Source organism: Pseudorca crassidens, chromosome 6 (genome assembly GCF_039906515.1).
Source record: "Pseudorca crassidens isolate mPseCra1 chromosome 6, mPseCra1.hap1, whole genome shotgun sequence".
In the NCBI taxonomy this organism is placed as follows: domain Eukaryota; kingdom Metazoa; phylum Chordata; class Mammalia; order Artiodactyla; family Delphinidae; genus Pseudorca; species Pseudorca crassidens.
Window position 1 is genome coordinate 13,579,013 of NC_090301.1, and position 27,608 is coordinate 13,606,620.

The 27,608-nt window shown below is 39.2% G+C and overlaps 1 protein-coding gene across 14 annotated transcripts in view; it reads left to right on the forward strand.

The window, feature by feature from the left end:
- DOCK10 (dedicator of cytokinesis 10) overlaps window positions 1-27,608 on the forward strand; it is a 278,971-nt gene that overhangs the window by 154,370 nt on the left and 96,993 nt on the right. For all 14 annotated transcript variants that reach the window (XM_067740390.1, XM_067740391.1, XM_067740385.1 and 11 more), the window contains exons 4-11: window positions 2,050-2,132; window positions 12,912-12,984; window positions 13,261-13,383; window positions 13,629-13,763; window positions 22,689-22,872; window positions 24,124-24,209; window positions 24,484-24,567; window positions 24,687-24,842. In XM_067740390.1, coding sequence (XP_067596491.1) covers window positions 2,050-2,132; window positions 12,912-12,984; window positions 13,261-13,383; window positions 13,629-13,763; window positions 22,689-22,872; window positions 24,124-24,209; window positions 24,484-24,567; window positions 24,687-24,842 — 924 coding nt within the window. The remainder of the gene's footprint in view (window positions 1-2,049; window positions 2,133-12,911; window positions 12,985-13,260; window positions 13,384-13,628; window positions 13,764-22,688; window positions 22,873-24,123; window positions 24,210-24,483; window positions 24,568-24,686; window positions 24,843-27,608) is intronic.

Consider the following 27,608-nt stretch of genomic DNA (forward strand, 5'->3'; position numbering starts at 1 on the left):
CAGGGGCACACTTTTCAAGAGGGCATGAATTTGTGTCCCTTGTTCACCGATGTATTTGCATCACCTGGAAAAACGCCGGGCACACAGTATGGGTTCAATAATGTTTATTGACCAAATTAATGAATGGATGGTTTCCAAAACTACGAGACCTGGTTGGTAAATTAGGGTATGAGACTTTATTCTACTTATTTAAAGTGGTCATAAAATTTAGAAAGCAAAAGTTAAAAAATCTTTAGAATATGCCTTTAAGTGAATAAAAACAATATTCCAATTCAAATATATACTTAGAGGAGAACTAGGTAAAACTACGCACTAGGAAAAAAAAAAAGATTGAAAGGGAATGCAGAAAAGGGGTGGGTTGTATGCTTTTTGTTTTCCATTGTGTATCGTTTGAGAACTGCAGGAAAGTGTAGAGAAAGGAAAGTGAGGGAGGGTGGGAAAGAGCCGTGATCACGAACGTTTTGCCCTCTTGGGTTGCGATGCTGTGGACCTTTGTGATCCTTGCCTGAATTCCCGGCATCTTTATCGAAAATGAAGATGGAACTTTTTAGCCAGGGAGCATATCAAGGTCCAGTCTTCCTTTTATTTCCAGAAACGTGTGGTTTGCACAGTTGGCTCAGGCATTGGCAAGTTAAGAAATTTAATTTTAGCTAAACATTAAGTTTTGTTCACATTCCTCCTCTCCATCCAAAGTCAGTACACATCCCCTGAATCCTCTTTGACTGTTATCCACATCCATTTGTCTTGTTGCTGTTCTGTTTTTAATCTCTTCTTTTCTCCTGTCCCCCTGCCGCCATCCCCCCACTCCTATCTTTGTCCTAGTCTCATGCATTGTTTGCCCTCAGTCCCCATTTGCGTCGGGGTGTTTCCCTGAACAGATAAAGCTGTGGTGCTGAGGAAGTTCAAGGCTAGAGAAATCCAGTGCGGCTAAGGACCCCTAACCCTTCTCCCTGCCTTTCCTGTGCCTCTTGAGCCAGGTGCCCGCACCTTATGTTCTCCACCCACCTTTCTACACCCCGCTGTGAGCCACTCCTTCCCACTTTCTGTTTCTGCAAAGACAGTGCCCGTGCTTTCTTTGCTGTAACCCTTCCACACCTTGAGTAATGACTCTCCTGAAGAGCTCTCATTTGCTGTCCCCTTCTTTGTTACAAAGACAATCAGAGGTCTTATCTCTCACTTTGCAGTAAGTTTATTACTCCTCATTTTTTCCCACTAATGCTAGAGGACAGAGTCTCCTTATCATCCTGGTGTTGCTGTTTAATCCCCAGATTTATGTAATTTTAGAATCTAAAGGAATCTTAAAAGCCATCTAGTGAAATCCCTATTACCACTCTGTGGTCAGTACTGTGACAGGCACAGGGTCGGTGTTTGGGAAATATTTGCCGTGAGTAACTACTGTAAACTCAGCCATCATGAACCGCTCTAAGATAATTCTTTTGTGCTATTAACATTGTTTTTTAAAAGTTTTTTGGTCATCTTTTATTCACATATATTTATAAAGTTGATGAATAATCAGGGAGAAGGTTAGGCTCAGGAGGCAATGAGGTAAAACTAGAAAACTCATTTCAAGCTGACAGCAGGGTTGATATAAAGAGGAAAAGGATAGGTTACTGATGCAGGAATAAGAAGAAATGGGCTAAAATTATGATGAAAGGATAGCATATAAATAATAACATATTTCACTGCTAAGAACTGTTACATAAAGGAAGGCTTTCCAAGGAAAGCTGAAAAATGATGATACTTGAGGTTAGTGACATATCCGGTTATGATTCAGAGGATGATTAAATTAGGCTTTCCTTAATGGAGAAAAATAGAATAAATATGTTAAACAGTTCCTCCTCTAAGAGTCTGGGAAAGGTTAGATTTTCCTTTCACTGGAAAATGAAATGATTATAATGCTCAATCCCCTTCTCTACCTTAAAATTGCTAACATAGCTACCTTAACATTAACCCGGAGATTACGAGCACTGAATGAAATGCACTGTGCTTCTTTATCAGGACAGCTGCTCTTTGAATGATCATTTTTAATTGCCATTGTTTTCCTTTCAGGCTTGTAAATTTTACAGCTCCCAGTGGTATGTGGTAAACTACAAATACGAACAGTATTCTGGAGACATTCGACAGTTACCTCGGTAAGAACCTGTTATGATTACTTCTTGGGTTTTTCCATATATAAGCTGTGTTCCCTAAATTCTGCCGCTGTTCATGAATACATGTACGTTAATCTAGTATCAAGGTATGTTTTACAAAATTTAAAAGTAAAAGTCACGATGGAACATTTTGTTCAACAATGTATTGCTTGTAACCTCACAGAATTGGGGTGAGAGATACATATACTCATTTAGGTTTTGAACAAAGTTTGAAAGTACCATGTCATTCTTTTGTGAGCTGTCTTTTCAATAGCAGATACAAGAGAATTTAAAAAGTAAAATTTGGACCAGAAATTTTTTCTGACAATGTTCTGTATATAGCATTCAGATTTGCCATTGGTTTCATGTATTTTCACTCTGGGATATCAAAGGGCACGAAAGTAAACAACCTCCACAGGAATGATAAATGTCTAAGAACAGCAAAAAGGAAAAACAAACACCTACTGTTTTCCGGATTTTGGGGAAATAAAGTCTTTAGGAAAAGGTGATATTGTTCTGCAACTGCCCAGATGTCACCTCTATAAAGAATTTGCTCACCTGACCAACTACCTGACCTAGGGTAGTCATTTATTCTGTGTCTGTGTCTCCTACCAAAGTTAACCCCCCCCCCCCGCAAAGGGCAGGGACTCTTCCTCACAGAATCCCCTGCAGGCCTAGGAGAATGCCTGGCACATAGTAGGTGTGCAATAATTACTTATTGGATAAGTAAACTGAGAGAGGAACAAATTTTAAAATATAATAATCCTGGGTGGGCTTGGAGCTGCTTAAATTCAAAGAACTGCAAAGAACTGGAATCTCCCAACACACTGGTTCATCAAACTAAAATGATGTGCATCACCCAGAAAAAACACTAAAGACAGTCAAAAGTTAATTTTTTATTAACACTTCCCTCAAGTGAAACTTTGAGGTCATACACATTGCATCTAACTTTTTAATGGACACATGGTTTAGATTTGGGCACCACTTTCTAAGATTTTCCGTGCCCCGAGAAACATCTTTTCCAGACTGGGATACTTGGAAGTGCTGTTCTCAACTCCTGGAGGCAGAATTTGAAGTGGAGGGGGTGTTATGGAGTAGCTCTGGGAAGGTGACATTTGGGCTCAGATCTGAAGGAACCGTAGCTACCAGCACTGCAATCTCCAGAAAACGGTTCCTAGGGGAAACAGCAGGGGCAAAGGCCATGAGGTGGGAACCAGAGTGGTCATTCTGAGACCGGACCTAAGGGTTGGTGAAACCATGGAACTAGGCAGGGGACCTCGTGGGTCCTGAAAAGGAGCTGGATTTTATTCTCATTGCAACAGAAGACTAGAAATTTGTAACCTGGAGTGTGACATGATCTGGTTTACCTCTTTAAGAAATTACCTCCTCTTCTCTATGGAGAATGGGATTGTAGCAGTGAGAATTAAAAAACAGAAAAAAAAAAAAAGAGAAGCAGGCCATTTCTTTTGGAGTAGTGTTACTGTGAAGAGCAAAGCAATGTTCCTCTAAAACAGCAAGTCTTTATTCAAAACAGTGGCTGTTAACTTTCACCAAATATCTGAACATTCCTTTAGATTCTGGTCACTCCTAAAAGATAACTTCCTTAAACTTCATGTTGGGAAGGTCTCATCACACCCTAGGCCTTCAAGAATAATTATTACATTCAGTATGTCTGGGCCTTAGTCGTACACCTTTTGTAGCTGCAATTGAAAAGCAAAGCATTTTTTAACATCGAGACTTCTTCTTTCTGAAAATAGTACTGAGAAGTGGTTACAACTTGTAAGCCATGTCCAAGCACTTGGAAGACTGCATACAAAGGGAGAGAGTGTAGAAAGAGGTGTTCAGCTGCCATTTGGCATAAATGCCTTCCTGCTGTCCTTAGGTCTATTGAAATCTTTAATGGCTTTTTCCCCAAACACTGTTCATCTTTTCTTGTATTCATGATGCCATAAAGAAAAATAAATTAATTTAAAAATTCACACGCACTATATTCTTCCTCTGTGAAAACAATAAAGAAGGCACCTCCAGTCAGAACAGGGTCTGGATATCATTGTTGAATTGGAATTCTTGTAAAGCACGAGAAGGAATCTCATGAGAAGAAATGCAAAAGTAACCAAAATATTGCTGAAAATTTCCCTGACTTTAACTAAAGGATGTGGAAGTTGCTACCAAGAAAGGGAAGCATAAGACTGCCGCTAAGTGAGAAACTGTAATGAACTCTATATGGTATGTTCAAAATGAAAATCAGAAGTTCTAGAATAATCCTCATGTATCCCCTGAACGAATGAAGACTGTAACATTGAATAGTAAAACTATTTTTTAAATGATTTTACAAAGCTAAGCACTTCCCACTAAAGACTACACATATTTAGGTCAGTAGTGGGAACATAATTTACTTGGGCCTTCTGAGACTATTAGAAGTAAATCATTTTCATGCCTCCTGGATTAGAAGAATTCTCCTATGTCTGCTACCAATTTAAGCTGATCATTTCTTTTTATGGATTGCTGAGGCTTTAAAATAAAAACTTGGAATTATGGGGAAGTGAAAAATGATATGTGTTCATCTCCCTCATTTTTAGTCTTTAAATTTAAAATTGTGCTATTATCCACTCTTAAGAACCTCATGTTTTTAGTGTCTGTTCATAGGAAGATATTGGAGAGAGACTTTATTTCAGGCTAGAATGTAAAATGTAAAGACTTCACACATTAGAAATAAAAATTGGCACTGAAATTGGTGTTCCTAGGAAACAAGAATGTCATAAAAAAAAGTATGATGTCAAAGCAGCCAAGAATATACAATGGGGAAAGGATAGTCTCTTCAATAAACATTGGGAAAGCTGACAGCAACAAGTAAAAGAATGAAACTAGACTACTATCTTTCACCATACATGAAATTAGCTAAAAATGGATTTACTACTTGAGTATAAGACCAGAAGCCATAAAACTCCTGGGTAAAAACATAGGCAATAAACTCCTTGACATTGGTTTTGGCAATGATGTTTTTGGATCTGACTCCAAAAGCAAAGGCAACAAAAGCAAAAATAAACAAATGAGACTACATCAAATTAAAAAGCTTCTGCACAACAAAGGAAATCATCAAAAAAATGAAAAGCAACGTACTGAATGGGAGAAATATTTGCAAATCATATACCTGATAAGGGGTTAATATATAAAATATACAAAGAACTCATACAACTCAGTGGCAAAAAAAAAAAACCAACAACGATCTTATTAAAAAATAGGAAGAGGATCTGAATAGACATTTTCCCAGAGAAGACATACAGATGGCCAACCGGTACATGAAAAGATGCTCAACGTCACTAATCACCAGGGAAATGCAAATCAAAACCACAATGAATTATCTCCTCACACCTGTTAGAATGGCTATTATCAAAACAACCAGAGATAACAAGTGTTGGTAAGGATGTGGAGAAAATGGAACCCTTGTGCACTCTTGGTAGGAACGTAAACTGGTGTAGCCACTACGAAAAACAGTATGGAGATTCCTCAAAAAATTAAAAATGGAGCTACCATATGATTCAGCAATTCCACTTCTGGGTATTTATTTGAAGAAAACAAAAACACTAATTCGAAAAGATATACACACCCCCATGTTCATTACAGCATTATTTACACTAGCCAAGATACAGAAACAACTTAAGTGTCCACTGATGGATGAAAATGTGGCATATATACACAATGGAATACTATTCGGTGATAAAAAAGAATGAAATCTTGCCACTTTTGATGACATGCGTGGACCTGAAGGGCACTGTGCTGAGTGAAATAAGTCACAGAAAGACAAAAGCCGTATGATCTCACTCATATGTGGAATTTAAAAACAAAACCAGAAAAAAAAAATAGCAAGCTCACAGATACAGAGAACAGACTGATTAGTTGTCAGAGGTGAGGTGAAGGGGATCAAAAAGGTACAAACGTCCAGTTATAAAATAAATAAGTCAATGGTAATGGAACGTACAGCTTGGTGACTAGAGTTAACAATACTGTATCGAATATTTGAAAGTTGCCAAGAGAGTAGATCTTAAAAGTCCTCATCACACATAAAAAAATTCTTCGTAGCTATGCATGGTAACGATGTCAACTAGACTTATTGTGGTGATTATTTCACAGTATATACAAATACAGAATCATTATTTTGTACACCTAAAACTAGCACAATGTCATCTGTCAATTATACCTCAATTTAAAAAATGTGAAACAAGCAAAAATATATGATGCCACAGTTTTCATTAATCTGCAGGCTAAAATACAGAGATAAATGACATACTTAAAAAAGTTTTACCACAGCTGGGTGGATATAAAGAAAATTTCATAGAGTATATTTTGTGATGGATAGAAGATCAATTAAAATGGAACCTATAGGGCTTCCCTGGTGGTGCAGTGATTGAGAGTCCACCTGCCGATGCAGGGGCGCGGGTTCGTGCCCCGGTCCGGGAAGACCCCACGTGCCGCAGAGTGGCTGGGCCAGTGAGCCATGGCCGCTGAGACTGCACGTCCGGAGCCTGTGCTCCGCAACGGGAGAGGCCGCAGCGGTGAGAGGCCCGCGTACCGCAAAGAAAAAAAAAAAGAAAAAAAAATGGAACCTGTATAGTTGGGCTGACTTGGAACCAATTTTTTTTTAAATAAAAGAAGACTTCTTGAGTGTCGACAGTGAGCCAGAATGTGCTGGGTGCCATATGTACATTATCTCATTTAACACGCATGACCCCACGGAGTAGGAACTGTTTTCCCTGTTGTATAAAGGAATGCAGAGCATCGAGAGGGTTAGTAACTTGCCCCCAACCTCACTCCAGTCAGGCATCTCCACACTCCTTATATGAGGTATAGGAGGTAATTTGGGTATAGAAATGAGAAATAAGACTGACCAGAAATGACAACTAACGTTGGGTCCAATCACCGGAAGGTGAGGCCCCTGCTGAGCCCTCTGTCTCTGGAGCCCAAAGGCCCTTAGAGACCCACAGCGGTCTTGGGGGAAGAATTTTACCTTCAACAGCCAGAGGTGCTTATCTTTTAGTGACATCCAGAAGAGAGAAAGGTCATGCTTAATGGCCCTGCAGATATGAGACTGAGTAGTGATGATGGTTACTTAAGGACAAGGAGGCCGTGCCCTGTGGGTCAGTGGGAAGAGGGACGGGAAAGAAGAGCTCTCAGTAGCACCCATGTCTAAACCCTCCGCCAAGTGTGCTGCAGGGCATTTTCTTACAAGGCTGACCTCCCCTCCTGTCTCTCTCCCTCCCTCACTGTGCTCCAGCCCCACCAGCGGTCCACTCTTGGATGCTGCAAGCCTGATCCTTCCTCAAAACCTTTGCTCGCCATTCCCTGTGCCAGAATGATCTTCCCCCAGATCATCACATGGCTGGCTTCTTCTCATTTTCAACCAAAATGGCCATCTGTGACCACCCCTTCTAAACCTGGCTTCTGCCACCCCTACCTGGATCACTCTTTTCTCCTCTTTAATTTTCTTCCCAACCATTTTCATCCAGGGAAATTACCTTGTTTATTTATGCTTAATTACCGACTCTCTCCTCCCTTAGAAGGCGAGCTTACTCAGCTTGGGGATTTATCTTCCGATACGTGGTTGTCATTATTGCAGGTCTTCTATGTGACAGGTACTATCTAGAAACTGGATCATTTAGTGACGAGGAGGAATAGCCTCCAAGAATTAACACAGCTCTCAACTCACAGTGAATTTGATCAAGCAAACAGATTTAAGAAAAGCCAGCAATGAAAAAACATGCACATTCACCCATCCCACACCCCTAGATAGACCTATATTGACACTCCCTGGTCTGCACATTTTTTTTAATGAACAATAAGGTCTGCATGAATATAACTAAGGATTAATGTAGTTGGTTGAGTTTTGCTAGTGACCTCATTGGTTTTATCTGTCATATCTTATGATTTATTTTTGAGTCATAATACTTAAGTGAACTGGAAAGGAAAACTTAAAGTTTGGTTTTATGCAAGAGTGTGGAGACCTCACAAATTGTAATATCGTAACATTTGGGAAATTAAAAAAAATTTTTTTAGTATTTGTATGAAGCCGCCTTCTCTCTTTTCAAAATCATCTGTCCTTCAAACATACCAGGGGAAAGTTCTTGAGAAATTCATACTCACTATTTTCTTTGAGAATAGTTATATATATTTTTGCACAATTTCTTAAAATTTTGCTTAGTATTAAAAAAAATTCAGGAAACATCATTTTTCTTCAACACCTTTAAAAAAATCCCCCCCATATTTTACTATGCAAATTTTCAAACATACAAAAAATGTTGGAAAACTTATACAATGAACACCCATATTCTCACCATCTAGAATGTATCTTTTACATTTTGCTGGATGTATTTAATGACATTTTGCATCCATCCACCCATCCCTCTTGCCATCCACCAGTCCATCTTATATTTTGATCATTTCAAAGTGAGTTTAAAGTACCAACACACTGTCTGCTGCCTTTCTGAACACTTTAGAATGCATACCATTAACTAGAAACATATATGTTTACAGTTTACTTTTTTTTTCTTTTGAGGGAAACTTTAGGAGGTGAGACACAAGTTGTAAGTGAACCACTGGATGACTTTGACTATGAATACACCTGTGCACCTGAAACCCCTACTGACATAAGGGACGTTATCATCACCTTCAAAGAGTTCATAGCTACCCCTTCCTTGTCAGTCCTCACCCCTACTTCCCTCTCTCCCCAGAGACAACCACTGTTCTGATTTTCTTCACCACAGATTGCTATTACGTATTCTAGAACTTTATATTCTAGAACTTTATTTTTTTGGAATCATGCTATAGGTATTCCTGTGTTTCTGACTTCTTTGACTCAGCATGATGTTCTGAGTGATATCCATGTTGTTGCACGTGTCAGTAGCTCCTTTCCCCTTCTGAGTAACATTCCTTTTGTGTGTGGATCTACCATAGTTTGTTGAGCCGTTCTCCTGTCAATACAGCATTTTCAGCTGAGTTGTGCATAAGTCACTTTAAAATCATGGACTTTTGTGAAACTTTGGCTATCATTTATAGGCTATCTCAGTTGTTATTTTCAATTCTCTGATGGGAGATTTGTGGAAAAACCCTCACAAGTATTTAACCTTATACACTGAGATTCATGAAAACCCTATTTTGTTTCCTTAATTGTTCGTTATTTCATTGCTAGTTTGAAAGGCTGTTCCTTCTCTCCTTTCTTTACACTTTTATAACTATCTTTGCAGAAATGAGAGTTGGACTGTGGATCATGGCCTCTATTGCAAGCCACAATTATCAAGAACAAATGCCTATAAAATTATTCTTTGGTAAGAAAGAAAAGAAAGGATGAACCATGCTGGCAAAAGAGGACAGAGTAAAGAATTCAGAAATGAATAGAACTGCCTCAAGGTCAAAGGGAGACGGGCAGGAAAGGACTAGCATATAATTTAGGTCCACCCCGGAGCCAAACATTGACCTTCCAGTTCAAGTTTGTCTTTGCTGCCTCATCCTCAGTTTTCCCTACTCATCCCTTTATCTTTCACTTGGGGTGTTTCCTTAATAGTGCCTTTACTGCCCTGCCATCATTTTAAGAATCCTGGAACACTCATGTCTCCTCCTCTGCAGACAAATTACTTTGAATAATTGCTCTGAAATAAGCCCTTTGAACCTGCGTCTGAATCTCAGGCAGTGTGTCACCTCTGGAAGGAGCAAGGGTTGAGGAAAGGGTTGTGTTTACGTGCTTTATTTTGCCCATCAAATGAAAAGGCAAAAGGAACTGCTTCTGGTTCAAGGAGTGTCAAGATGTTGTTAAGGAGAAGAGGAGTATTTTTGGTGGGATGGGGAGAATTTCCCAGTGGTCCCAAAATAACAGTGTGGTCTGTTACCTGTTCTGCCTTCATATAAGGTTGACCCTAACCAAAAGAGGCAGAACAAGTTAACATCAGTGGCAGTTGGCCCAAACTTGAGTATCTCTAAGGTTCTGCAAGAAGGTGAAAGAACTACAGGTACACCAGGATCCTTTGCAAGAGAAAAATGGCTGCAGTCATACTTAACATGCTTATTAAAGATGGTTTGGACTAATCTGTCCTTGATACAGGAAGTATCGTTTCAGAGATAAGGCTTCTGACCCCATCTCTTTCACTATGTGTTTATGTGAGTAACTGTTATGGACTTCGTTTTCTTCTCAGCAAAATAACAAGATTAGACTAGATGTGGATTCCCAGTATTTGTGTCCAAAAGTCTGATTATACACATATACGTTTGAATAAAAAGCAATATGCTACTTAGTACATATTTAGACTTCAGTACAAAATCTCTGTTATCTTGGTATATATTTTTGAGCTTGCAAATAAATCATGGATGAGGAAGGTTGTATTATATATTAATATGTTTTTGAAATTTGGACTAACACATACCCATGCAAGTAAATTCATACACATTAATTAACAAGTATTTATTGATCACTTACCCTTACCATGTTTCTGAACCTGTTGTGATGATAACCTCGAAATACACATTTCCTACCACTCTTCTTTCAAGCCTCTGGCTTTGAAATAAAACTGTTACCATCTGCAACTACTTATCTATGGGTCTTGGGATGTCCTGTCAAGACTGTGGAATGGAAACAAAATAGAGAAATAAATTGGAATTAGGACTGAAGTGAGACTCTAGGTATCATTTATAACACTCAATATCAAGTACTGTGTACCCCAGAATAGCTTTATTTTTATTAGTTATGAATTTTAGTAGCAAGGGACTTTCATTAATTTGAATTTATGGGATAAATTCACAATAATAAGATACTTTTTAAAAACCTATTTAACATGTTGGAGGTGCCTCTTAGGATTTTGATCACCAAAAATGTGTCCTACTGCTAAAAAGAACATCGCCAAGAAGCCTTCCAAAAACAAAAGTTTAAGTTATACCTTTTCATATTATCTCACTTCTGTGATATCCTTGTTCACCTTGCCTCTCAATAATTCAGTCAGCAAACGCATATTGATCATGTCTACAACAGGAAAGAAAAAAGCCGAGTGAGATGTAGATGAGACTTTATTAGAGTCACTGGCTTTAAGAAATGTATAATCTGCTGGAGGGCTAAGACAGGAGTCCAAATAACAGAACCAGGCAAGCATCATAAGAGACGTATGCTCAACATCTACAGGAAGACAGTCCTAATTCTGTAGATCCAGGACACCTTCATGGAAATGACTTTGGGAGCACAAACTCTTGCCAATATCGTTCAGCCTTAAAAAGGAACGAAATCCTGATATACTCCCCAACATGAATGAACCTTGAAGACATTATGCTAAGTGAAATAAGCCAGCCACAAAAAAGACAAATATTGCATGACTCCACTCATATGAAGTATCAAGAATAGTTCATTTCATAGAGATAGAAAGTAGAATGATAACCCGGGGCTGGGGAAAGGGAAAAATGGGGAATTATTGTTTAATGGGTACAGAGTCAGTTTGGGAATAAAAGTGGTCTGGAGATGGACAGTGGGGATGGCTGTACAGTGTGAATCTACTTAATGCTACTGAACTGTGCACTTAAAAACAGTTAAAATAGTAATTCTTCTGTTATGTATATTTTACCACAATAGAAAAAACATTGATCAGGTACGGAGGATGTGGTTCTGATCTCAGGCTTTTCTACAGTTTGATAGTGAGGACGGTGTTTTTTGTGCTCTTTCTCTGCTGTGAACTGGGAATGGGCATTTCTGTGTCTTTCAGAAGGAGGGTACAGAATATTTTGAATCCGTTTGAGTCCACTGAATCCCTATGTGAATGCACGGCTTGGTGATTTTATGAGTACATATATAATATATATATATGTGTGTGTGTACATATACGTATACACATGTATGTATAGACATATATGAATACATATAAAGAGTCCTTGGTCACTCCCCTTGCTATCTGGAACATCATCAACATAGGAAGCCATTTGTAATGGGAATACTGAATGTGCCCCTGGGCTTTTTTCTCAATAGTCAACTTCTGAGATTGCTTCTACATAATATAAATCATTTTAAAGAAAACACATCTCCCGTGCCACTCTCCGTGTAGGATTTTCTAGTTAGGTATAAAGGAATGCCTGAATTTTGGATGATACTCTCTGGTTTCCATTCAACCATGTGTTATGAGGTAGAATCAAGCCAAGGGAAGTTTATTTCTGTCTTATTTTACCATTTATAGGGCCAAGTGTACACTCTTACTCCTCTGGGCTCGTCAGTGACGCTCTAAGAGGCTTTACTGTGCTACCATGGAAATCCCCAAAGCTAGCACAATTGCTGCTAAGTCACGTTGGTGCAGGCTTCTGGGAGAGGCCAAGGTTAGGGGAGCAGCGCAGCCTGGTGGCCAGAGCCCTGGGTGGTTCTTCAGATGACTGTCCTGTAGCCTTGGATATGTCACATAAAAGCAAAAGGGGAAAAAAAAAAAAAAGATAATGAAAATATCAGTACTTTATATTCCACTTCAAAATGTGGAGGAAGGAAAATATAAATCACCAAGCCCTTAAAATTGTCCCACTTACCTTCGTGTAATTAAAAAGGACATGTGTAAATCTGTATAAATAGTAACTCTGTGGTTTAAAATGGAGATTTAATTTCTGGAGATAAATAATGGTGTAAGGGGAAAGTTAATACTTCCAAAGGAAATGGGCCCCTCACGAGATTATATTATTTTATAAAAACGTGTAAGAAAGCCACCACAATAGCTGTTACCCAGCTGAAAGCAATGTCTCAAATGACACATCAGAATCTTTTTTTTTTTTTTTTAATATCAGAGCAGAATACAAACCAGAGAAACTTCCTTCACATTCCTTTGAGGTTGACCATGAAGATGCTGATAAGGATGAAGTAAGTAAATGGTTGAAAGTGAAATGTTTAAAACATGAGGATAATTAGCTCCTGTCTTTCACTAGCGTGTTTCAAATTCAGACCAGTTTCTCCTAAAGCTGCAGTAGCTGTTGGTGTGAAGGCTTTTAGATAAAATGAATCACGTGTGTTTTGAAATTGAACATGATTTCTTAAGATGAGTCAAAGAGAGAAAAAGGAGTCTCGTTTTTAAGCACAGTGTCTAAGATCTGGGATTCACAGAAGATGGCTGTGATGCTAATGATGTCTTCTGTACAGGATACCACTTCTCACTCATCCTCCAAGGGCGGAGGGGGAATGGGAGGAACTGGAGTTTTCAAGTCTGGCTGGCTCTACAAGGGGAATTTTAACAGCACCGTGAATAATACCATTACCGTTCGGGTAAGGAGACATCAAGACTCATTTTTGTTTCTGCCACCTTTCTTCACTCCCTCCTCCACTTCGGTCACAGAACAGAGGAGAGCCATTTGCATTGAGTTTTATTCATGTCATATTTTATTTATGAGAAAGGAGGATGTTCTTCTCTAGAACAGTGCCCTAGAAACGTAGCACTCTTGAAGGAATTAGAAGTAGTCTAATTTCTGTGAATTTGAACTACCTCCTTACATTTTTTTCCCTTTATTTAGTCATTCAAAAAGCGCTTCTTCCAGCTGACTCAGTTGCCAGATAATTCCTACATCATGAATTTTTACAAAGATGAAAAAATATCCAAAGAACCCAAAGGTTGCATCTTTTTGGATTCCTGTACAGGTGTGGTACAGGTGAGTAGAGATCTCTTTTCCCCCGAGTTTTTTTAATCGAAAAGTGTGTTCATCCAATCATTATTCATTCATTCCAAAAATATGTATGGAGTATCTGATATGAGCCGAGAACTGTTTCAAACTCTAAGGATTCAGTGGAGAGCAAGGCAGCCTAGATACCTGCTTTCACAAAACTCATTTCAATAAAGTAAGGAAAACAGAAAATACGTAAAGAAAGAAATAAACAGAATGGAATGATTGGTAAAATCTGGAATAAAGAAAATAAACAGGGTTACAGAAGGTAGAGAGACGATGGTGAGGTGGCAAAGGAATTTTTATGCTGCAGAAGTGAGAAAAACATTTATGAAGAGAAAATATTTGATCTAGAGATGAAAGAATAAGCAGGGGCAGCAAATGCAAAGGTCCTGAGGCAAGAGCAAGTCTGCTATACTCAAGGCAAAGAGGAAAATTACCACCTGCATGGCGGCAGTGTAGAGCTCCACCAAGCTAAAGAATTCAGTAAGATTATATGTAAATCACATAGTTCAAAGAAGGCTCTTCATGAATGTTATCTTTATTATTAGGTAATAAGTAATAAGATAGTAAATTTACAGTGTGTAAATACATCATCCTTCTTCAAAGAGCAGGTTTCTTCAAAGGCAAGGATTACATTGATTCTCAAGAGTTAATCTCAGAAACAGACACAGTGCCTGTAATAGACAATACTGTTCTGCAAAGCCTTGGTCCTCAAAGTATTGTCCTTAGTATTAAATTTGACATGGACCACGGTGGCAAAGGGAAGCAAAATAATTCCATAGGCCTCACTTGGACATCTTATTTTCAAAAATTTTATCCTACTTTGATGAAATAGCTATCCTTATTCTCGCTCATGTAAAAATTGAAGCAATAAGTGTTTTAGCAGTCTTCCCTCAAATTTCACATTAAGACGCTGGCCCATTTAGGTTGAGGGTCATAGGCCACCAGGAACAATTCTTTATCTTATCACCAAAGTACAGGCATTCACATAACTTGCTACATGGCTGAGATTACATTTCGGATTAATACCAGGGGCACTCAGATGTGTGAATGCAAAATAAAGTTCTCTTTAGTCACTCAAGCCTGGTCTATTTCTGGATGGTTTATCCATTAAAATCTGGAATTTCTCCAGAAAGTAATAATGCTGCACTTTAAAAGGAAAGAATTAATTAAGTGTTGCTGAGCCCTCCACTAGAAATGAAAGATAACTGCTTTTTAACACAGATGCCAGCCTTCCTTATGGAAAGGGCAATAAGGATCTTACTGGAGGGTGGAGATAGTTTTCTATTGTTGGTCACAAAGGAGACTCTTTGGCTTTAGAAATATGAAATAATACTTTAACAATAGGTTAAAGATCAATAACTACATTTTACAGACATTGAGCTGAAAAACTTATTTTCTTTTCTATTTGTACTTCCAAACTTGCTCTAGCAAATGAGTCATCATCTTCTAAGAAGTATCATTGTAGCCCTTGTTAGGTATCAAGTTTGCAGAGATATGAATTATTGTGTAATTTCTTCTTCCAAGAACTATGTAACTCTGTTGAACACACAGTCAGTTAGTGCTCTAATCTGACCTTCCACTCCAGGTACCTTTTCTCCATCACATCTTAGACTGTGTTTCAGTCTCTGCTTAAGCAGTACCTTGAAAAGAGAATGTCTTCTAAGGAAAACGTAAGCTTGGGGTTTTTACTGGTCGATGTTCGAATCCTAGTTTCACCATTTACTATCTGAGAGCCTTGAGTAAGTTACTCAAGCTCTTTGATTTTTGGTGTCTCATCTGTAAAACCAAAATAAATGTGCTAACATGTGATAAGGATCTGGGAGATAGTGTGTCCTCAGCCATCCTTTCCTAGTCTTTCCATTAATTACAAAGGTCACAACTTTGAGAGATAAACACCCCATCGTGGGAAAGCCCTTCTAGAAAATATTGATTCACCTTCCTGAAATATCTACCTAAACTTGCTAATTTATCCATTTCTTTCTTCATTCATTCATTCATCCAGCAAACTTATTTAGTGCTTATGACATGCAGGAACTGTGCTTAAGCATTAGGAATTCCCTGCTGAAATCATGACCAGAGAAGGACATAGGCTCATAACTCACTATTACACAGTGTCTCAAGAGCTATAATGGAGGTATAACTGGCACTTTCTGTGCAATGTTCTAGGAACATGGAACAGTGATAAACTCTTCTGGGTTGGCTGGAAGGATGCATACAAAAAATGGGCATATAGGTAGGAATCTCCAAGGCAGATTTTACACCTTCAAGCACAACTGAATAATCCTACTTCACTTTCCAATAGATATTAGCCATGCAAGTACCCGGGAACATGTATTTTATCTCTTAAAGGGTTTGGCTCTGTATCCCTGTATTTGTATTCCTCTTTATCAAGAGCTTGTTACCCTTTATAGAGGGAGGGACCTTTAGCTTCTTGAGATCACTTTGGGAAGGTAGACATCTGGGTCCCTTGTCACCTTATGTCTGCCAGTTCTTATGTATTTGCTTACAGCTCTTTCTAACTTGTAAGTTTTGCATCTGGAAAAAAAGATACTGAATCAGAGAGTGCGAGTTTAGTCATTGCTCCAGCAAGTTCTCAGGCACAAAATGTGCCTGGAGACGAAACACGTACACACAGAAGCACAAAGCAAATGAATAATAGGATGAGTCAGACCTATTTTGTCAAGAATCATTGTCAGTTGCCCTTGAATAAAACAGAGAAGAGAAACAAAGAGTTTGCCTCAGGAAGTGTACCTACCACCCAGCATTCTCAGGGCATTCATGCACATAAGAGTCTTGAGTGAACAAGCCTTTTACTTTGCTTCATTCAGACCCATTCTATATCACTGTGCTTTCCTAAGAATAATCCTTGGAATTCTTAGAAATATATTTCAAGGGCGACTTTAAATAGAGAGAAACTCCTACCCAGAGACTTCAGGTGACGTTTATGATTGGAAATTTCCTGGATCTTGGTAAAATAGAGACCTAACAGTAGTTTTCCACTTTTTTGTAATGTCATCAAACAGTACTAGATCTGTTTCACACCCCTCATTCCCAGTCTGAAGCAGAACTTCCAATTTTTGCTACTTCAGTTTTGATTTGAGACTAAGGCCTATTTGAACCTAAGCTATCCTATCTTGTTCCGTGAGAGTCTTCTCATTCATTCATTCATTCATTGGTCCATCCATCCATCCATCCATCCATTCCAGATCCTGCCACTGCGAAGGGAGTGAATAGCCCAGGAATCCCAGCTACCTAGGGTCCCTACCTCAACAGTGACAATGACTGATGTCACTTGATAGATAAAGGCTTAAATGAGGGTGGTGTGGTGCTGAATGCTGTTGATTTCCTCCTAGGTGCTGACCTTCCACCTTGTGGATGTGGGTTCTAAGACAACGGCCTTAGGGGCTTAACCAGAGTCTAGAAAGTCAGATGCCTTCTGCAGCTCAGGCCACTACAGGAAGGAAGTAGGGTCAGCTGTGAGGTAACAGGAGCAGCTCAGACTGTGTGTGCCCGTATAAAGGCAGTCAAACTGGGAGGGAAAACAATGTGTACCTCCCAAGGACAATAAATTTAGAAGCCAACTATGACCTATAAACCCCCCATTAGCAAACCTTGGCTGTAAAGAATCTGACTTCCCATGATAACAATAAAAACCAGAATGACACTTGTAATCTTCTTCATCTAATACATTATTTGACAACAGTTGATGGAACATGCATTATTATTGTCCCAATTTATTAAAATAAAACTCAGCGAGATAAAGCGGCTTGCCCAAGTCACAGAGCTAATAAATGGAAAAATTACATTTGAGGCAGAAGAATGTCCAAAGTTACAGAAAGATGCCCAAGGAAATGCTTTGGTGATCATACATCCAGTGGACATGCTTGCATAGATACATACATTCATCCTACATAAGCCGCATAGGCAGAAGAAACACTACAAAGATAGGTGCTGGTGTGTCATTTAAGCAGTGAGTTTTGGATGTAAGATTTATTTCAGCAAATATATATGGAAACTTTTGCTTTATGCAAAGCACTGTGGGAAAGCCAAACATGAATTAGATGTGGTTTGTGTCTTCAAAGAACTTCCGGCCTGTGGGAGAACAGAACAGATATAGCACATGCCTGAGTAATTAAACACGAGTGACACATCTCAAACAATAGGTTCTGATAACATATGAAAGAAGGATATTACATTTATCACTGCATGATGCTACCTTATATTACACATATGTAATATATATATTGCTTATTTTTTCCTGACATTACATAACACTAGAATGTAAGTTCAATGAGGGCAAGCAGTTCGCTTGAACATTTTTAATGCTCTGTACTTGGCACATAGAAGGTAGCCAATATATCTTGGTCGAATGAATGAACAAATAAGCATACAGAGAATGGAAAGGACTGCATGAATGGTAGCCATCAATACCAGTAACCTGGATTTGATGTTGTGTGTTTCCTCTTAAAACTCTTCTCTTGTTAAGGCAAAATTCTGTAAAAGATGCTAGCCACATAATAGGTACAGTGGCATATTTTGCTCGAATAACTTCCTTCAATATTCAGTCCTCCATTGGCTTTGGTGATTTTATTGGAGTGTCTATTTCAAAACTTTTCCAGATGAATATTGTGGAAAGAGACCAGTTTGCCACAACTCATTAAGCACACCATGTGGCATTAGGACGTATTTCCAGTTTCCTTTTATTTATGAAGTCACGTAGATAGACTGTGGTGACCTTGAATGAACAAAGTAGTTTCATCGGTCGCAAAGGATACTGATTTCAGGGAAATAAAGGAAAATTTGAGGAGTAATAAGAAAACGATTACTTCTTGATTATCATTTTAATGACTTAAAATTGCATTTCAAGATTATAAAAATGACCCATTGGTTTTCTGCTTTGGGTTTTTCTTTTTTGCTGTTTTATACGCCATTATCTTGGAGATTACGGAGAGTGAGATGGAAAACCACTTAGGCATCGTAATCTTCCCCAACATAAGCTTCTCTGCACTGCAAGTAGTTCTGTTTCACTCCAAGGAGAAAAAGATAATTTGGCTTTTGAGAAGTTGTGAATAGAATATTTATTTCATTTATAAATATCCCTTTTTGAGAAACAAGGGCTTGTTATACTTTGCTCAAATTTTTTAAAAAATTTAATATATAGTATTGTTGAAGTTGGCAATCACATTTAATTCATTTAAAGTACAGAAGGCAATTTAGGAAATCAAGTTTTGTTCTTATTTTGTCATGTTTGTTATTAGTTCCTTGACAGCTGCGTTTGAAAGCAGGTTGCAGCTCAATCCACTTTTAATTTGGACCCAGTATAAGTACTGAACATAGCTTTGCATCTGCCTGTCCCCATTGTTTACAGCATCAAATTAGTCAAGCAGATTCTTTCTTTTATTTTCAAGACAACCCTGAGACTTGTTTGCATTCTGCTATCCTCAGATGCTTTAGATCTGCTCTGAACTCTGGACATTTCTAGTTCTTTCCTGAGTGTCTATTTCTGTTCCTGTTGCTTTTTGAAGGATACAATACTATCATAGCAACGTGTCTCTTTTATACCTGCTCTTGGCCATCTGTCTTTGCCCTCAGACCCTCTGTGTCAGTGCAGGTCACAGGCGGTTTTATGGACCTCCTTCTTCAGCACCCCAGGAAATGTGTGGGAGGGTGTGTGGAGGGAGTCTGCCCCACTCCTCATGCGGCAAGCATAACTTTTAAGAATTTGCATTCTTAAAGAAGCTACCTGGAGGTTTGCTTTGCACAGGACCACCCCGCCTCTGTTTACACTGCAGCCAAAATGATCTCAAAATGCAACTGTGGTCTTTAACTAGTCAAGTCATCCTTTCTGTATTCTCACAGAACACAGAGGGTGCTGCAAGAATAGTAGTATTCTCAACACACCATTGTAAAGCAATTATACTCCAATAAAGATGTTAAAAAAAAAAAAGAATAGCAGTATTCTCATGTTGCAGTAACAATCCTGTTCTCAAAAAGAATTTTTATACCTTGATTTCATACGTCTTCTTCAATACATTCATACAAAAGTTAAGTACATTTATCTTCCAGTTTCACATTTGGGTGATTAATTGGTTAACACCCATCGGCCCTGTTCCAACACCTTGTCTGTTTTTGCCCAGCACAAAATGTAAACACGAGAGAACCTCTTTAAGAATGAATACTGTCACTGCACTGAGGATAACTAGTGAGCTTCTGCCCTTATCAGGCTCATGGGCTATTGAAAATGGCAGCATGCAAGTGAGTCATTACAGGGCAAAGAAATAATAAAAATTGACAATAATACGAAAGTATGGACACGAGCAAAGAGCTTGTCCTTGGCGGAGTCTAGAAAGTACCATGTGAGCTGTGAGATTCCACAGTGAGGATCACAGTTAGCTTTTTAGCTAATTCTTCTTTCTCCTTCAATTCCCAATTTTTACTTTTTCTTGAGTCTTGTATGATGCCCTGCTGTCTACTTTCAGAAACCAGAACATCCCGGGCCATGGTTACCCATTTGGTGTGTGATTGTGCCAGGCAGGTGGCAAAGAAGGAGAAGGGCATCTGATGAGCATCTTCTTTGTGGCTGGTCATCTCAGGGGATGTTAAAGGATAAAGGGATTATTTCCTGTCTCCACCGCTTGCTGCCCGTGTATCCCAAGCATATTTTCATTTGTCTTCCCCAGCCTCAATGTTACCATATGTTAAATGGAATGATACAGTTTCTCTCATAGAGTTATTATGAGATTTAAATAAAATGGTGACTGAAATGGTCAGCACAGTGCCAGGTATATAGATGACAAGTGTTTAGTAAGTGTCATGTTTGTAGTAGTAGCCGTACTGTTGTGGAAGCTGAAAGGAGGACGCTATTTGGGGACGTTTTTAAGAGCCTCCCAAAGAAAGAGAACACTACCAGGAGTATATTAAAAATTACTCTTTCTTGGGCTTCCCTGGTGGCGGAGTGGTTGAGAGTCTGCCTGCCGATGCAGGGGACATGGGTTCGTGCCCCGGTCCGGGAAGATCCCACATGCCGCGGAGCGGCTGGGCCCGTGAGCCATGGCCGCTGGGCCTGCGCGTCCGGAGCCTGTGCTCCGCAACGGGAGAGGCCACAACAGTGAGAGGCCCGCGTACCGCAAAAACAAACAAACAAACAAATTATTCTTTCTTGCCACCAAGAAATAGCAATCCTGTTCTCAGAAAGAATTTATACCTTGATGTTTAGCCGCAACCCCGCACTATAGTGCCGCTCTCACCTTAGCGTTCTATTATTGTTTGTATTTTACTTATCTTAATTGTGTAGGCTTTGCTTTATTACAGTTGTGAGTTCTCTAAAGGCGTTAGAACAGTGTGGGTAAGAGTTGAATACTTGTATCGGAGGTACCTAGGAGTGAATTAAATGTGGAACATCTTCAGAAGTTCTTACAGCCACCGCAGGTTATATAACACTAGTTTATATCATCAGGGGAAGTTTCTACTTTGCATTTGTATTTCTCATCTCATGGCAGAATATATAAAACTGCTGTAATAATCTGCTTTTGTATTCCCTCTACTTTAAATGTGCTTCTTTGATCTTTAAACAGCTCACTTCTTTTTACAGATTTCACCTTCTGTGAAAGTTCAATCTAGAGTAGCTACTCATCACATCAGACCATTTTAATTCTCTGCACAACAGAGAATCTTTGTTTTTCATTTGTTTGTACATTTCTTCAATCATTCATTCATTCCCAACGAGAAGAACCTCTTCTGTCCCATTTATAAGATATGACTGTTTTGAACACACTGTTGTTGAATCCTTCTGTGTGAGAGCACTGGTACAGGACAGAGTGGTGACCCAGCTCTCATGGAGGCAGATGTAAGGGAGGAATATACTGTTCAAACAAACAAATGAAAGTGAATAAGCATGTAATCCCAAATTGTTGTGAGTGCCCCGGAGGACAAGAACCTTGTCCTAACTGGGGAACTGGGGAAGGTTCACTGAGCAAGGATAAATTCACTTGAGATCTGAAGAGTGAATACAAGTCACGGAAGTACTTGAAGGGCAAACATCGTGCTGTGTGCGTGAACCCATGCATGGTGATTTGGGATGAGAAGGTTGTTTCAGGCCTTTGTGGCAGCAACAAAGCCTATGATGGGAGCACAACCAGGGAACTAGAACAAAGCCTTGTGGGTTGGTCACAAAATGCAAAGTAGAGATGTCAAGTTCGAGAAAAGTCTGGAGGTTGGTGGAGAAGCCAGAGACAGAGAAAGGAATTGGGGGTCCCTGGCATATGGATGTCATTTAAAGCCATTGGCCCAGAGGAGAAAGGAAGGAGTCTAAGGCAGAGCTGAGGTCAGCATGACAAGTCGCCAAGATAAGGAAGAGCCAGTAGAGGTGACTGAAAAGTGGTGGCCATTCAGGAGGAAAGGGAACTAGCGTAGAGTGTAGTCATGGAGAAACCCAGAGAGAGATGGGTTTCAAGAAGCCACTGTGTTAATTCTGATGAGAGGTCAAGGAAGATATGAAGAAAGAGATGTCCTTGAGTAGTACAGCAGCATAGAGTTTGTTGGTGATCTTGGCAAGTGCTGCCTCTGGGATACGATGGGGTCAAAAACCCAACTGGAGTGAGTTGTAGACAGAACACAAGGTGAGGAAGTGAAGGCAGCAACTCAAAGCAACTATTTGAAGAAGCTTAGAATATACTCCTTCACCTGCCTGAAGATGAAATTTTTGAGCCAACATGCTCATCCAATCAAGAAAAATGTACAAAAAGGCTTGAAAGAAACCAAACGAAATGATTCTTATCCAGCTAAATTTTTGTCTTGTTTTGGAAGATCTCCTTGAGGTCATCTACTCATGAGGAAAGACCCCGTAAAAAGCGTCTCCCACTCTCTAAGACTTGGTATCTGGTGTTTTTCTTTCTTTTCATGCCACAGAATAACAGACTAAGAAAATATGCCTTCGAATTGAAAATGAATGACCTGACCTATTTTGTGCTGGCGGCTGAAACGGAGTCAGATATGGAGGAGTGGATCCACACCCTCAGCCGCATCCTGCAGATCAGTCCTGAGGGCCCCCCTCAGGGCAGAAGGAGCGCCGAGCTCACGGAGCTGGGGCTGGGTGAGCGCTTGCACACCCGCCTCCCTTCCCTCGCGAAGTGCGCATTTGGTTCATTTCAGCTGCTACTAACCCTGGTAGCCGTCAGGTGTAGCTCTTCCAACCCTGAGCTATTCGCTCCAGGAAATCACCCATAAACCTTTACTTTTACTCAGTAGTGAGAGTCACCACACAGAGGTATGATTTTGAGTTGCCAGGCAATGCTTTGAGGCTGACATCCAGCCAATGATGTTAGGAACCATCGGTCAGCGGTATTAAAAATATACCCATGTCTGATGGGGTGTTAGAGGGGAGATTCTGTGTTTTATAGCCTTTCATTAAATTTAATTAATGAACATAATATCTGTAATGGCAAATATGCATTCTTTCCTTTTCGTTGAAAGGCATCTTTCACGTGTGCTTTTGACCCCACTGAGATCAGCCTAGTCGTGGAAGTTCCATAAATTTTGCATGGTATTCGAGATTTTTATAAGACAGATTTTTTTTTCTGCCCATCCTAATTCTTTCGTATAATTCTAATCCAGGCTAAGCAAAGAGAAGAGAACAAGAGAGAGGAAAGAGAGGATGAAAAGTAGGGGAGAAAACAGGTCTGTAGCCACATCGAAGACAAGTTCACCTTCAGAGTCAGTGATCCTAAAGGAAAATTACTTTAAGACATTTTTCATAACACATGATATGTTATTTTAAGTCTTTAAGTTCTGATAGTCTGTGTATCATATGAGAGAGTCATGAGATAATAAGGAAGAAAATTATGGTTGACTTTAATACAACTGCCATATATCATAGTAAGTGTTTTACATTCATGATTTGCTTACTAATGATCAACTAGAATATTAATGTTTACAGAGTCTTAGAGAGTTTAACTGAAGCTAGAATGTGGGTTTTACATTGATGGCCTAAGAGTCAGAATTATCCAAAATATATTCATATATAAGAAAACTTTAGTATGCATTAATGAACTGCGACAAAACAACCTCAAGTATAAATGTAGTATTGTAAGGGTCCATAGTTCTTATGGGCACAGGATGGTGTCACGGAGAGTGTCCCAAAATGAGCACCAGGACATCTGATTTCCAGGCCCAGTTCATCTAACAATACGGAATACTAGAGCCAGGACACAGTGAAGCCACCTCCTCACCAATATCCATCCCCCATCGCTCTGGAGTCTAACCCAGTTGTTACATGTCACAGGCTAGAGAAAGGAATGATTCATGAGAACTGTTTAATAACCCAGTCTTGGTGTATCTTTTCAAGATTCCCTGGATAATTCTATAACGTGTGAATGCACACCGGAGGAAACAGATTCTTCAGAGAACAACCTACACCCAGACTTCACAAAAGTAATAAAGCTGACATTTTTCTATGAAAATAAATTCGAATTACTTATTGTTTATTGCTTTCATGGAAAAAATATAAATGCTTTCTTCTAAGATTTAGACTAAGAAACACAACAGTCAGAAAACAAAAGGATGTTTCTATAAGATTGTGGAGTGTTCATGGATGATATTAAAGCAGTGCTGATACTAAGGGGCTATTTCTTGGCCGTGTGGATGGAGCTGGGCCGTAAGTTTCTGGCTATTTAGATACTAAGAACTAACACAGTTTTCTCTGTAGTACCTCACAGAAACTGAAGAGATTGTCAAAGCAACTCGAAACGCGGAGAGGCTAAATCTGTTCTTGCTGGATCCAGATATAGATGTAAGTCGGAATTCTCTCTAAGCAGACATGAACTTGATTCGTACAGTTGTGGTTTATAATTTAGAATCTCTTTTCTTATGATGGGTGTTTGTTGAGTAAAACTTCCCAAACTTTTTTAGAGCTTGAAACTTCAGAAGAAGGATCTTTTAGAACCTGAGTTTGTGATCAAACCATTTGAAGAAAAAGCTGCTAAGAGAATCATGATCATTTGTAAAGCTCTCAACTTAAGTCTCCAGGGATGTGTTACAGAGAATGAAAACGATCCGGCAACAAATGTAAGTTTCTCTGCTGTTACATCCTATAGATCAGCCAACATCACACCACCCTCGTTAAAATCTTTTATTCAATTCTTGATCTTTCCAGGCACTGAGTTCACACCCTCAATTGTACCAAGGGTATGATTGACAGCATTTTTCCACATGAAAAAATGCACAAGTTATGAAGTGGAATTGTCAGGACACTGCCATAGAATTTCCCTTTTAACTTAAAGAAGTATCGAAAGGATTATGCTCTAGGGTTCTTTCCATTAAATCAGCACAGTGGTTCAGAGTTTCCAAAGATATTGTTTGTATCTTCTTGGAACTTGAGATGGCTTTTAAATTGATATTTTTATTTTAATATTTATGTGTTAATTTTCATGTATATTAGAGAATATTTATAATGAGCAAATCAACCCTGTGTTTTCACAGCTACTGCTGCTTATGACAAGGCTAAATAGTGAATCAAGTAAAATAATACTATATAAATATTAAATAAATAATACACGTAAATGGTAGGGAAAAAAAGGTGCTTCACTGATATTTGGGAAACATCACTGTGCTCATTAAATCCATACAAGATTCCTCTTCTTACCAAGTGGGCTCTCTTGAAATTTCACTCTTAGTATTCTAGGGGACAATTCTATACTAATTGTAAATGTATGTGTGGGAAGGGGACATTTTGTGAGCATAAATATTATTAAAGGTTGAACTATAAAAAAGGGAATAAAAAGCACTCATAATCCTAACATCAAAAATCATTGTTAATATATTGGTGTGTTCCCTTTCATTCTTTGTTAATGCGTTCTGTCCTCATTTCTCATAAAGCATCCCTCAATTGTCATCTTTCACCTTAAAGAAGAAAACTTATTTCCAGATCCATGATACAAGCCACATTTGCTTTTAAAAGGTAGACACAGCATTAAGTTTTCTCTGCAGATTGCACACACAATCCTGTACATGCCTTTATTTATGATGTAGTAAAACGAGCCTCGTTAGTTTGACAGTGAGTTGCTGGCAAAATGGGTGAACTCTTTCGAAAGACTGTAACCTACTGCCCTTGGGTCTTCAGGCACCTCACTGGTTGTCTGAGCCCCCTTCTTCCTGGTGTAATAGCAGGACAACGGTACATGCTATGGACCTCAGGAGAATGAGGAGAATCAAGTAACAAATGCCTGACTTTCCCACTTACAAGTTGTTCCATGCTGGGCAAGTGGCTTAACTTCAGTCTCCTCTTCTGAAAATGGGGAAAATAATAAGACTATTTCAAATAGCCGTTGTGAAGATTAAATATGGTGCCCGGCGCAGAGCAAGCATTCATTAAATATTAACTCTTATTCTAATATCTGGGAAATTGCTTTGAAATTTGTAAATACAATGCATGCAAGGTATTAATGTTTTCAATGTTACCTGTGAGATTCTTGTTGACAAGTAAGCTAAAATTGAGATTAGTTGCCAGTAAGAATCTTCCTCCAGAATGAAGCTTCCTCATGTTTTATAACTGTAACTGTGCACTAGGTTATGTGAGACTGAAAGCAGTTGAAGTTGAGTTAACTCATTCTCCAGCAAATATTTATTCAGTGCACCTACTAGACCCAGACTTGTTCTAAGTACTGGATAAACAGCAGGGAACGAAATCAACAAGGTCCCTAGCCTCTTGAAGACTAGATTCTTTTGGAAAAGGACCGAAGTAAATAAGGAAACGAATAAATTAACAAGATAATTGCACATTGTGCAAAGTTCTTTAAAATAAATCAATATAAAGAGATGTGATACAGAGGAACTGGGAAGAAGGCTGCTGTAGGTGGGGGGCCATGGGAGACCTCTCTGAGCGGGTGACATTTGAACAGAGACCAAAGGTTGAGAAGGATAAAACGTCAGGTCAGGGCAAAAGATTCCAGGCAGAAGAAAGAACAAGCGTGAATGCCCTGAGACAGTTAAGTCTTGGCAAGTTCTGGGAACTGAAAGGAGATAGTGAGGGGAAGGGCAGACCAAGATGCGGTGGGAGAAACAGTACAGGGTAAGATTAGGTAGGGTCTTATAAGCTGTAGCAAAGAGTTTGGATTTATCCTAGGTGTGAGTGGAGGCTATTCAAGAGTTGAAAGCACATTAAAATGGTGTGACCTAATTTGTGTTTTTAAAACATCTCATTAGAAGAATGGATTGGAGGAAACAAGAGTTGAACAGGGAAAGCAGTTAGAAGCCTATTACTATAGTTCACATCACGGCTTGCGCTAGGGCTGGCAAGGAGGAGGGAGAGGAATGGATGGATTTGACTGCTGTTTTGTAAATTGAACTGACAGTTTTTTCAGATACGTTGCATATACAGGATAAGGGGAAGGGAAATCTGAATGCTGAGTCCCTAGTCTTTGCTTTAAACACTTAGACGCATGGTGGTGCCATTACTAAGAGGACAAGACTAGAGGAAGAGCAGATTTGGGGGATACAGGCCGAGAAGTACATTACGGATATGTGAAGCTTAATCAGCCTATTAGATATCCAAATAGAGATGGCCAGTGGGCAGATTCAAATACAAGTTTGGAACTCAAAGGCATGGCATGAACAGAGATACAAATTTGGAAGTCTGGTACAGACAGTGACCTAGAGGGAATCATGTAGGAATTTCTGTGTGTGTAGGAAACATTTAATGGATGAACAGAGAAGTGACCAGAGAAGAATCAGAAGGAATGTTCATGGATGTAGAGATAAACCAGGAAAGAGTGGGTCATGACGCCAAGAGAGAAAGGGTCAGCTATGTGGAATGGTGCTGAGAAGCTGAATAAC